Source organism: Erythrolamprus reginae, chromosome 1, assembly GCF_031021105.1.
Source record: "Erythrolamprus reginae isolate rEryReg1 chromosome 1, rEryReg1.hap1, whole genome shotgun sequence".
NCBI classification, from domain to species: domain Eukaryota; kingdom Metazoa; phylum Chordata; class Lepidosauria; order Squamata; family Dipsadidae; genus Erythrolamprus; species Erythrolamprus reginae.
This window is the reverse complement of record NC_091950.1, coordinates 116,690,724-116,703,407: the sequence shown is the minus strand read 5'-3', so window position 1 is coordinate 116,703,407 and position 12,684 is coordinate 116,690,724. Positions and strand designations below refer to the sequence as shown.

The 12,684-nt window shown below is 38.7% G+C and overlaps 1 protein-coding gene across 1 annotated transcript in view; it reads left to right on the top strand.

Moving 5' to 3' along the window:
• CSTF3 (cleavage stimulation factor subunit 3) overlaps positions 1-12,396 on the top strand; it is an 81,990-nt gene extending 69,594 nt beyond the window's left edge. The window contains exons 10-21 of the mRNA XM_070762408.1: positions 38-200; positions 657-766; positions 1,590-1,706; positions 1,852-1,926; positions 5,260-5,403; positions 5,491-5,593; positions 8,998-9,067; positions 10,220-10,415; positions 10,532-10,685; positions 10,916-11,010; positions 11,151-11,211; positions 11,688-12,396. Coding sequence (XP_070618509.1) covers positions 38-200; positions 657-766; positions 1,590-1,706; positions 1,852-1,926; positions 5,260-5,403; positions 5,491-5,593; positions 8,998-9,067; positions 10,220-10,415; positions 10,532-10,685; positions 10,916-11,010; positions 11,151-11,211; positions 11,688-11,890 — 1,491 coding nt within the window. The 3' untranslated portion in view covers positions 11,891-12,396. The remainder of the gene's footprint in view (positions 1-37; positions 201-656; positions 767-1,589; positions 1,707-1,851; positions 1,927-5,259; positions 5,404-5,490; positions 5,594-8,997; positions 9,068-10,219; positions 10,416-10,531; positions 10,686-10,915; positions 11,011-11,150; positions 11,212-11,687) is intronic.
• Positions 12,397-12,684: the final 288 nt, after the last annotated feature.

Here is a 12,684-nt window from a genome sequence, read left to right as displayed (position 1 = left end):
CTTGTTTTAACTGTTGCAATATCTATCTGTCTTTTAGGAGTATGAGACTGTGATGAAAGGTCTGGACCGTAATGCTCCCTCTGTCCCACCACAAAATACTCCACAAGAAGCACAGCAGGTAGACATGTGGAAAAAATACATTCAGTGGGAAAAGAGTAATCCGCTGCGTACCGAAGATCAAACCCTCATCACAAAGAGAGGTACCTTTTTTTTTGCTTTTCAGATACTTTGATAGAATCTAGATTCTAGATCTAGAGTGCTGTCTTGTGTACTTACTGCTCAGACCACTTCCATGGTGGGTTTGCAAGGCATTTGCAAACAGAATCTGATAATTTTGAAATAGAAGAATAAACCTACTTTTGCTTAGATTACAGGATACAAGAATGATTCCTTTGTGTGCTAAATTTATGATATTGCTTGGGTCACTAACAATTCTAAAAAAAAAATTAAAATTACTGAAAATACAAAACAAATACATTTGTAAGAATTTCCTCAAATTTATAGACTTATTGTGGAACAATAAAATGTGATATTTTGGGGGGGGGTCAAACAATGCAAAATTGGTTAGTAAGGAGCTTTAAGAAACATTATGATTTAAATAAGTGATGGTTTGTTTTGCAAAATGCCAAATAAATATTGTCTGTGTCTTTTCCTAGTGATGTTTGCATATGAACAATGCCTCTTAGTATTGGGTCATCATCCAGATATTTGGTATGAAGCTGCACAATATCTTGAACAATCCAGCAAGCTGTTAGCTGAGAAAGGAGTAAGAAAAAATGTTGACATATCTGCATGTACACTACTGACATAGATAACACATTGTTTTGTGTTATCTGTGTGTTTTATTACACATCCTTATTAAGTATTAACACTGTTAATTATTTTAAAATTGATCTGTTCTTATACAAACACCAATTTGATTTAATATGTAAATCCAGGTTTAAATAATTTAAAAATTGCATGGAAACAAAAGTAACCAATTGTGAATTTATTATAGATAGTCCTCTGACTACAATGGCAATTGAAAGTCCCATCTCTAAATGATGTGATCCCAAAGGGTGATGTCACATGACCACAACACTTAGTGAGACTGCAGTTTTGGCAGTCCCAGTTGCTACTGTAATTCCAGACCCATGCAAGCGGTTAAGCAAGAACAGGCAGGAATCCCAGGAAAGAGGGCCAGCAGGGTACTTGTGCTGGAGGGGAGATTCGCAGGGTGGGGGGCAGAGTGTTCTACAGGTAGATGCTCCAATGCCTCGGCAGGGAACTGGATTGGGCTGCAGGAGTTTTGCAATGGTCAGAATTTGAAAAACCAGTGCCCTTTATTCAGCACATAATTTTGAACAGTTGCTAACCAAAGTGGTTACTTGCATGACATAAATGTTTGCAGCCAATATATATAAAATGAACTCCAATATCCAATTAAAAACCAATCAGGTTTGCTTGTTTTTGATGTGCAATCCAATTAAGTTTACAATGCCAGTATAATTTTTTTCAGTGAGCATGGGTTAAATAACTGAAAATTGTTTGACTATCCTTTTTCATTTTTTTGTCTGACAAATTATTTTAATTATTTGATCTTATTTTAGGATATGAACAATGCTAAACTTTTCAGTGATGAAGCAGCAAATATTTATGAAAGAGCAATCAGCACTTTATTAAAAAAGAATATGCTTCTTTATTTTGCGTATGCAGATTATGAAGAGGTGAATCAAAAATTTTCTTTATTCTCTCAAACTTTAATGAAGTCCTCATGTACGTTTAGATATTGTAATCTATAAAAATACAGTCAAACTATTATGCTGGTCACTTTGGGCCTAAACTATTTTTTTTTCTTTTTAATTTGTTCAGAGTCGTATGAAATATGAGAAAGTACACAGCATATATAATAGACTCTTGGCTATTGAAGACATTGATCCCACTTTGGTATGTTTGATCTATAGTACTTCAGCTTTCAATAATTACAATTTGACCAACTTCAATTCTCTTGGCTTCGCTCTCTCAGTGGCATTTTTAAAAACAGTTTTTTGTGCTTACTTTGTATTCCCCAACTTATGCAAATCGTATGTTATTTCAGCTTTTTTGTCATTGTGATAAAGATTATATTCCTATGCTTACTATTATGGAAATATGAAAAATATTACTCATTGTTTCAAAATATGTTTATGGAGAATAGCAAGTGGAATCACTGTTAACAATAATTTCATATGCATTAACGGCATTAGGGTTATAAAGAACGCTAGAATATCTTAGCAAAAAAAACCCTGAAAGAATTTTAAAATAATTAGATCCCTTTTATCTTTTATTGATTTTATTATACTCTTTGATGTAAGCCACCCGGAGTTGTTGAGAGTCGAGTAACATTCAAGTATAATTTGTTATTGTTACTTGCGGTGATACATACATAGGTATCAAAGCAAGGTGAAAAACCATATTCAAAAATAAGTTCTAGTGTTGCAAACTTTTCCAGCTGTTTAAGGATTTGTTTATTTATATAAACAATTGTATCTGGCTGCCAAAATAGGATGAAAAAGTAACTAATAAACATAAAACCATCACATCATGATATAAAACATTGTAATTGATAACTAGTACAGGTATCTTAATTTGCACTCAGAAGCCAATAGAAGGCTAGTGCAGTTCATAAAGCAGTGATGTTACATGGGTGCATTAAGGTATACCCATTATTATTCATGCCACTGCATTCTGGAGAAATTATAGTATTTGTATAGTCTTCATGGAAAGTCCCATGTACAGCTGAAGCCAACAATTCAAGTGACAGGTGACTAAGGCATGAATAACAGTGAACAGTGACTCCACAGGTCCAGTAATGAATGCAATTAATGCACATGATGGGGTTGTTCAAATGCCTTTTAACCATTCCTCTTCAAGCAGGAGCTGCAAGTCCAGTGTGGGCCTCCAAATTGTGCACTGAATAACAGAATAGCAGAGGGAATTTGGAGGTGTTCTAGTCCAACCTGCTGATCCAGCAGAAAACCCTGTACTATTTCAGGCAAATGGTTGTCCAACCTATTCTTAAAAACCTCCAGTGTTCGAGCAACCAGAATTTTTAAAGTTGTGAAACAGCTAATTTTGTCTGGGAGAATACAGCCTCGCCTATAACTAAAGGTGGAAAGTCTATAGATGTAAAGGCAGGGGTGGAGGCATTAAAACTGACAGCCGCTCAGTCATGCATAAAATTGAACTGACGTTTGTCATTTTCCCATCCAAATCCTTTCTACAGTCTACAGATACTTTGAAAATACCTTGTTTGCATAAATTTGATTCATCAAGGATAGAATAGTAAAACTGTATATTGCCTGCTTGCTGATGATACTTACACCCTAACTAATAGATGGCTCCATTCACTGATTTCATGTTAAATAGAAGCAGAGAGAGGTTAGAGCGCTAAAGGAACCTGAAAATCAGAAATCTAGGGCTACGTTTCTCTCAATCAAAACCAATTGACTTGGAGGAACAGAACCACACAGCACTGTGCCCCTCATATCCAATCTCTTAAATCAATTCAGAAGGATACCATGATTGATGGTATTCAGGGTTAATGAAAGATCAGGTATGGTCAGGGTGGAGGCATCACCTCATCTTAATTCTGTTGTAAGTCAAGTACAAGTGCCATTAATGCTGTATCAGTGCTATAGCCCAGTCTGAAACGCGACAGAAAAGGGTCCAGATAATCTATTTCCTCCAGGTTCATCTGGACCTGCAAGCCTACCACCTTCTCAAGGTTGGAGACAGGGTGAAAATCTTCCAGAGCTGTTGGATCCAAGGATAGTTTCTTGAGGATGGGGTGGACCACCACCACTTTAAGGGCGGCAGAACATCTCCTCCCTCAAGGATGACTTCACCTCTGCCTGAATCCAACCACAGGTTGTCTCCCAAGAGGCCTTAAGCAGCCAGGAGGGACATAGATGTAAGTTACAGGAGGCCATAGATTTCTTGTCCACATCCTTGAGACCAACCGGATTAAACTTTTCTATATAACTATACATGACTGTGCTTCAAGCAATTTCAAAGCGCCTGCACAGTTGGACTGGAATCCAATTCAGAATGGATTTTAGTGACTTTAGTGATTTTACTGACTTTATCTGCCTCAGGTATCTTTATAGTTGTCCTATATTCCTCAGGCCCATCCCTACCTAGGAGAGACTGGGTCACTTTGAGCAGGACCTTAGATGCCTTAGAGATACAATAATGGAAGAAAAATAATCACATTCCTGAATGAATTCATTCTTAGTTTTTTTCCAGAGATATTCTAGACATTTCTGGTGCTGTTTTATTTCCAGAGCTTTCTGAAAACCAGGGACATTTTCTGTGATCCACAAGCGGAAAAGTTTTATATAGATACAGTCCAATCTAGAGGTGGTGTTCACCCCTTCATTCAAAGTAGCATCTATGGCTTCATAGTGACCATGAACTTCCAAGCTGCTTCTGATCCCATACCCAGGGGAGGCAGGTTGAAGTCCTTCAATATAAGTCTGGGAAACTCTGCTGCCAATCTATTTATGACACTGAGCAGCTCAGAAAGTGAAATTGATCCAGTAGCAGCAATCCCAATTGATCACCAGAGTCCAGCTTGATCAATAAAGTCTCTCAGATCTTTTAAGCTACAATAGCAACCCTGCAGTCCTGTCTTAAAATCATGGCTGATGCTACACTTGAAACCCACATGGGCACATTTTTGAGAGGGGAATTCCCCTTCCAACCAGGCTTTAGTAAGATACAGGATTTCAGTAAATCATGCCAGTTATCATCATTATTAAAGCTGATCAAAATTATGAGATTATAAATTATCTATTATGAAAATACAGATGGTTGATTTATTCCACTTCATTTTCCACATCTAAGCAAACCTAAACAATTAACTGGCAAAATTTACAGCCCTAAAAGTTGCTGGCAATTTGGATAGCAGCTGGAGAAGCAGAAAAGCAAAATGGCTTATTCCAACTCCAGGGCCAGCCACTTGAGCAATATGGCAATGGAGATTTTTGATCAATGAATTGTATCAGCTAGTTGTTATGTGGGGCTTGATTTGACCCCCATGGAATTTGAGAAGCAATATGAGTTTAGACAATTATGTGTTGTTACCTTTGGGATGTTTAATGATTAAAACATGTTAAATATATATACTACTTTGAATTTCAAGATATAAAAAGGTTTAAATGTGCAACAAAACCACATTCATAATAACACATAGATCTTCTTAAACGCACTGCAGCTAAAAGATTATCCATTCCTCAGGTTTATATTCAGTACATGAAATTTGCAAGGCGAGCAGAAGGTATAAAATCGGGCCGAATGATATTTAAGAAAGCACGAGAAGATGCCCGCACCCGCCACCATGTTTATGTTACAGCTGCTCTGATGGAATATTATTGCAGCAAGGTAATTTTCCATAGTGAGTGAAATTATTATATCAGTTTTTTAGATGGTTCATTTTTTACTTGACTAATAATCTTTTTAAATTCACAGGACAAGTCAGTGGCTTTTAAGATTTTTGAACTAGGCTTGAAGAAATATGGAGACATTCCAGAATATGTCTTGGCATATATTGATTATCTTTCTCACTTGAATGGTAAGTCCCAAGAATCCAGAGAAGTTATTAAATTGGAGATTATAATTCACTGTGCCTTTTTTCCATTAGAATATTAATATTCATTTACTTTATTTCTTATAACTGCCCTAAATGCAGTGAAAACATTAGAAAGCATTTTTGTATAAATAAAACAAATGTTTCCCCAAAATTGAGCATTTAATTTGTAAATACAGTCATCCCTCGTTTATCGTAGGGGTTACGTTCCAGGACCACCCGCGATAAACAAAAATCCGCGAAGTTGAAATAAGCTCCCCCAAAATAAGCTTCCTTCCCCAACTATGTACAGTGGTACCTCTACCTAAGAATGCCTCTACTTATGAACTTTTCTAGATAAGAACCGGGTGTTCAAGATTTTTTTTGCCTCTTCTCAATGGCAACTTGAGAAGAACTTACAAACCCGAGGCTCCAAAACTGTAACCGGAAAAGACAGGGAGAAACCTCCATGGGGCTTCTCCAGGAATCTCCTGGGAGGAAAACAGGGTCGGAAAAGGCAAGGAGAAGCCTCTGTGGGGCCTCTCTAGGAATCTCCTGGGAGGAAACAGGGCCTCCACCCTCCCTGTGGTTTCCCCAATCGCACACATTATTTGCTTTTACATTGATTCCTATGGGAAAAATTGCTTCTTCTTACAAACTTTTCTACTTAAGAACCTGGTCACGGAACCAATTAAGTTCGTAGGTAGAGGTACCACTGTACATGCATCCTCTGCCTCATCTGCCATCCCCAAATTGTGCCGGAACATCTTACCAGAGTCTGGCAGCTCGCCACTTCTCTTTCTCAGCCGGTCTTTGCAGGATAACTTCTTGAAATGTTAAGAAAAAATTATCGCGAGTGTGTGACTCATCAGAGCCTCTTGAAGCTATTTCTTGCATGCAATCAAAAATTGCCTGTTCTGGTGCAGTGTCTTATGTGCACTCTCCCCACTGCCACCCGAAAGGTTTGCTTGTGGGCTGCTTCTGCTGCTACGCCTGGCTAGAAGTTTGGCTGTCAGCTCGGGTTTGATTGTCGGCTGCTTCTGCTCAGTGGGGATAGCTGAGACGCTGCAGGTGTTGCTGCTGCCCTCTTTGCCCCTGCCTACAGAGGCCCCAGCCAGCCCCCTGCAGGCCAAAGTCAGCTGCGGGTAGTGAGCACTGGCCATGGCCAGGCCAGCCAAGCTGCATCTGTCAGGGCTGCCCTCGATGTGGATGCCCAATGTCTCACTGCCGGGCATCTGGGAAGAATAAACACGGCCTGCAGGAGGAAGGGAGTGCAGGCAATGGTCCTGCAAGTCTCCCCTCCACAGGAAGAGTGTGGCTCAATTGCCATCCTGTCCAGTGACTCCCAGTGGGCGCTCCAGTCAGTCAATGCTCAGGTGGGGGGAACCGCTTGTAGATTGGAGCAGAGAGAAGCAGGTGGGAAAGGGAGGCCTCGAATGACCATCACCATAGAGTGGGAAGCGCACTCGCAGAGCAGCTGCTGCCCTGGCAAGATTTAGGAACCCGCAAAGCCAGGGTTTGGGGGAGAGAAAGAAGGACTTCTGCTGCTTTCTTTGCGTGCAGCCAAAAGCATAAGCAGCAGAAGTTTTTCTTTCTCTCTGCCCAACTCCAGCCCTGTGGCTTCCAAAACCCAGCCAGGGCGGCGGCCACTCTGTGAGTGTGCTTCCTGCTCTATGGCGATGGCTTTACTGAAACTGGAACTAAGCAGACCAGCTGAGAGATGCCATGGAACTGCCACTCCAGTAAGACACATGTCTCATGGCATGGCCTGCCTCCTGGCCCCTCAAAATAATAAGACCCTCCAATAATAAGGCCAAGGCCATATTTCGGGAGTAAAAAAAATATAAGACAGGGCCTTATTTTTGGGGAAACATGGTAGTAATTTGTTTGATCCTATGAACTCTGTAACAATTGTAAATTGAGTTTTAAATTCTTCTGTTAAGATTTGGATTTTTCAGTGTGACCTTTAATTATAATGAATATGTAATTGAAAGTTAAGTCTAGGTAGCTTCTTTTCAGCCTTAAGCCCCTTTTACTCAACTTTTTATCTAGGAAAGGCAGCCATTAGTATTTTGTTTCATCTAAGAGGGATAGGGATTTTCAAAAAATCAAGATTATTTTCTTATAATTTATTTTAATTATTTTTTTAAGGACATGAGATGAAAAGATTTTAGATTGAAATACCGTGTTTCCCCTATAATAAGACATGTCCCGATAATAAGCCCAACGTGCATTGAAATAAGTCCCATCCTGAATATAAGCCCCCCCCCCCCCCCATTCTTTCCGAGGAGCCACTCTTTCTCCGGCATGCATTCTTTTTGTCTGGGAGAGAGAGAGCAAGTGAGAGGCAGTTGCGCAAACCCCGCGGGACTAGCTCGGCTCATCTGGGCTCTGCCTACATCAGTTTGAAACATGGTTTTGCCTGTGAAGAACAGCTGACATATACACAGAACTGTTAAACTCCAGTAAGACGCCATCTCGCAGCCCAGCCTATCTCCACTCCGCTCAACTCCACCCAACATGCCACCCCCAAATTGCATCCCACAGTGAGACGTGCGTCCTACCTGACACTTATAGCTCCATCGCATTCCTCGGTATTGTTTCCAGGGCAACTCATTATAAAAGAAAACGTCTCGCAAGTTCGAGAAGTTTGAACTCAAGAGACATTTCCTTTTATAATGGGCTTATCTGGACTGCAACGCCAAGGAATGCAACAGACCTACAAGTGTCAGGTAGGACGCGGATCTTGTGGCCCAACACGTCCCACCTGCAAGAAATGAGTCTTTATGAGACTTGCCACACCACCACCGCTGCCTCGTGGAGCAGGACTCTGCAAGGCTTCTTGTGCCATTGCAGACACAAACTGCAGGAGGACCCCAGCTGTGCCAGTATGATGAAGCTCACGTCAGTTCTATAGTTCGTGCATGCAGTGGGACAATAAGCCTTGCAGGATCCTGCTTCATGAGGCAGTGGTGGCAGGCCAGCCACTCGGCCGGCGCCAAGAACAGGGAAAGGCAGGCGGTGGCCATGGGACATCCAGTCCCACTCTGCCCCCCTACTGCCCCCAAAATAATAACACATCCCCTCATAAGGCCAGGGGCATTGGGGAGGGGGGGAATATATAAGCCCCTGTCTTATTTTCGGGGGGAAATAATAGAAAAAGTTATAAGTTACCACTTGTCTTGAATTAAGGGGCAAATCGTTGCCTTGTATTTTTTTACTTTTATTTCTTTTACATATTTTTTCTTTCTCTTTTTTCTCTCTCCACTTTTTTTTGGTATTTTTCTTAGTTTGTATCAGTATTTCAACCTCATTTTTAAAACTTAAAATTATTCTTAAAAATTTCTGTTTTTAAAAATCGGACAAATATTTATATTTTCATCTTTGCTTTTAAACTCTGTTTTAAATAGAGGATAATAATACAAGAGTCCTGTTTGAACGCGTGTTGACCTCGGGGAGCCTTCCGCCAGAGAAATCTGGGTAAGCCTTACCAAAACTCCTTTCTACTAGGGATCTATTATGTTTTACTTGTGAATAAAGAGAGAGCTATTAAGAGAAGCAAAGAATGTAGCACATTCTGTGGGCATTCATTTTATGGATGCCATCAAATGCTTTGATGATGTTCTGATCTGATCTGGCATGTTATGACACTTTGATCCACATGCATCAGAAATGTAATCCGTTCAGAGTCACTTAGACAGTGAGATCAACAGCATATAAATCATGAATGAATAATTCCACCTTTCTGCCAGCTTTCTACCTGCATTGTTCTCCATCTCCTCTGTGTTTATTCTTTGAGAACTACAATAATGTGTTTACTATGAAAGTCACTTGTACAGTGACATGGTGTATGAATTTGATTAATACAAACATACAGAAATGAATGATCATACCTCCTTCCTGGCTTTCACCGTACATTCTTTCCCAATTTATATGTGTTTACTCGCTGAAAACTATTGAGCCAAAGTGCTGGGGAGTTATGTGTATTTGTGGATTACATTTTCCTAAATTTAATAAATAACTATTTTGTCTGCCATTTTGCTCCTAAGTGCAGTGAATTGTGCATGCAGCTCATTTTGTTTTCATTTTACTTGTAAGAGCTCTTCCACCTCTTTATAAATAAGTTGACTGGTTGCCATTCAGCCTGAATCAATATTAAATATAAAATAATTTCCTTTGACTGTCCATCCTTATTAGAGCAGCTTATAGACTCAGTTGTCAGTTTTTTTGGATCTAAAATAAACATTTTCTACAAAAAGGAGGCCGCTAAAATTAAACTGTGGGCAATTGTTGTGCCTTTTGGTTATAAGAAAAAAATGACTGGTATTTATATACAATAAATTAAACATTAGACTAGAATAGTTTCTCATGCAAAGACAGAGTTGATTAGTAGCAAGCCACCAACACATACAATATTTTTTTAGTAAACGTAGCAGTGAGTCTTGCAGTAAATTAGATTTGAAACCTGCTGATTATTGAACTGTTGCAAAAGACATTGGTAGTATTTTAGACAGTGTAGTTAGAATATGCTTAAATAAGCATGTATTCTATATTTTGATTTTCTGTCTCTTGTTGGGCATATGAATTAATTGTTATTGGGTTATTTGTTTTCCTCGGTATTTTTTTATACAGAGAAATATGGGCTCGATTTTTAGCTTTTGAAAGCAATATTGGTGACTTGGCTAGCATATTAAAAGTTGAGAAACGAAGGTTTACAGCTTTCAAGGAAGAATATGAGGGCAAAGAAACAGCTTTGCTGGTAGACAGGTATAAATTCATGGATCTGTACCCTTGTTCTGCCAGTGAACTCAAAGCTCTTGGTTATAAGGTAAGTTAACAGAGAATGTTACATTATGTCTATTGCACAATGTCATCATTTAAATATTTTTTAATTTATTTAGTCACAAGGATTCATTAACACTTTTCTTTTAATACAATTTCCAGGATGTCTCTCGTGCAAAGCTGTCAACCATCATTCCAGATCCTGTAGTGGCACCTTCAATAGTACCTGTGCTAAAAGATGATGCAGACAGAAAGCCAGAATATCCAAAACCAGATACTCAGCAAATGATTCCGTTTCAACCAAGACATTTAGCACGTAAGATAAAAAGGGAAATTCTCTGCTACATTCTGATTGAAACTTTGTTTTAAAAATGCTTTTCTAACTCACCCTTACGCATGTATTCTGTATTACATGGTTTATTTGATCTCAGATTTTTATTGATTGCGTATGATGCCTCGTAAGAATCATCTCCAAAATAAAATTCCAATCAAGCCTTTTTACTTTTGCTATAAAACCATTAAGTTATTTTTGTTACTATATTCCAGCTCCAGGTTTACATCCAGTTCCTGGTGGTGTCTTTCCTGTTCCACCTGCTGCTGTCGTTCTAATGAAACTTCTCCCACCGCCTGTGTGTTTTCAGGTTAGTTGTAATATAATGAAATCTTCTAAAGACTTTGGTAATTTACTGCCTCATTTCTTTTAATATTATAGTCATTGAACTACAATACTTTTATGTCAATATTCCTATCAAATGGCTAATCTTTTTTTGTATGTGTGCAGGGTCCATTTGTCCAAGTGGATGAACTCATGGAGATTGTCAGAAGATGCAAACTTCCAGACAGTAAGTTGTTTTTCTTCTGGCCATTTTGGAAGTGTCTGGTGGTAGTACATTATCACCTGTGTTGTCCCTAATCCATATCAGAGTATTTATTCCCCACTCAGGTCCCAGACAACTGCTTTCTTAGCCAATGGGTTCAGGGCTGGTAATATAATGGGATTTTGCTAGATTGACCTGGACTGTTCTTAGAGAAACTGAATACATCTGAATACAACAGGAAACTATAGATCTGGTTATGGTGATCCCCAGTAAGGTCATTTTACTGGGTCAGTGACTGGCTGTATTAGATTTATATAAACGGGGTCATCCTTAACTTTAGGGAATGGCCATTTGAGCAAAAATATGAAACAGTATTCTGTCCATTTCTCCATTATTACTGATGGATGTACTTTACAATGTCTCTAAATATAAATTATGTGTATGGTCACAACTATTGAGCAAACCTTTTTTCACAAAATGGTTTCTTCCCTCTTCCAAAGCTGTGGATGAAGCTGTACGGATTATTACGGGAGGCTTGCCTGACCTTTCAATGGAAGGGAATGGACCTTTGGAAAATAATGCCCTTCTCAATAAATCTGTCAAAAGACCAAATGAAGATTCAGATGACGACGAGGAAAAGGGATCGGTAGTTCCTCCAATTCATGACATTTACAGAGCACGACAACAGAAGCGAATCCGATGAGGCATGTCGCAAATTCAGTTGTGAAAATAAAGGACTTGTAATATGTTGTCTTTCAACAAATCAAATGTTTTAAAAGAATTGAAAGTTTCTAACATGCATCTTGCAACTGAGATTGTTTTGTTACTGTGGTGCCTCTTTTTTACCAGCTGTTTTTTCATCAGAAAAGGAAAAAAGGCAGATGAACGAGCAAATCTGAGTTCTGGCAGCAACTACACATAGGGACACAGACCATGAAAAATGTGCCTGCCATGTGTTTGGTCGGTCTTCAGTTGTATCCTCACACACCACTTGAATTCTTGTGGGGATTTTGACAGTTTTATTTTTAAAAACTGGAAAGCTTATAATGGGGAAAATATTTTAAATTTAAAAACAAACTGTTCTCATTTTGCTCATGTAGTGTCTGTCCTGCCTTATTCTTCATTTTAATTTATGGCAGAATGAATGGAAGCCGTTTTGTAGATTAAAATAGAAAAAAATATTCCTTTCAAATAAAGGATCTCCTTAAAGTTACGTCTTGTTGATTTTTTTCTAGCTGATACAAAAAGTGTCTATCTCAAAACCACCAATCATCCTAAATACTGAAATGAAATTGTTTGGTTCCGCTGGTGTTTACTTTTCCTCGGCATTATTTTTCTAAGCATTATTTTCTTTAAACTTGATGTGTGACAAAGTGGTATGAAATAAACTTTGAAGAGAAAGGAAATTGTAATTCAAAGATGCAATTAAATGATTGTATCACAGCAATGAAAAATTGATAATTGTCCAGAGCATGAAAATCAAATCACAAAAATAGA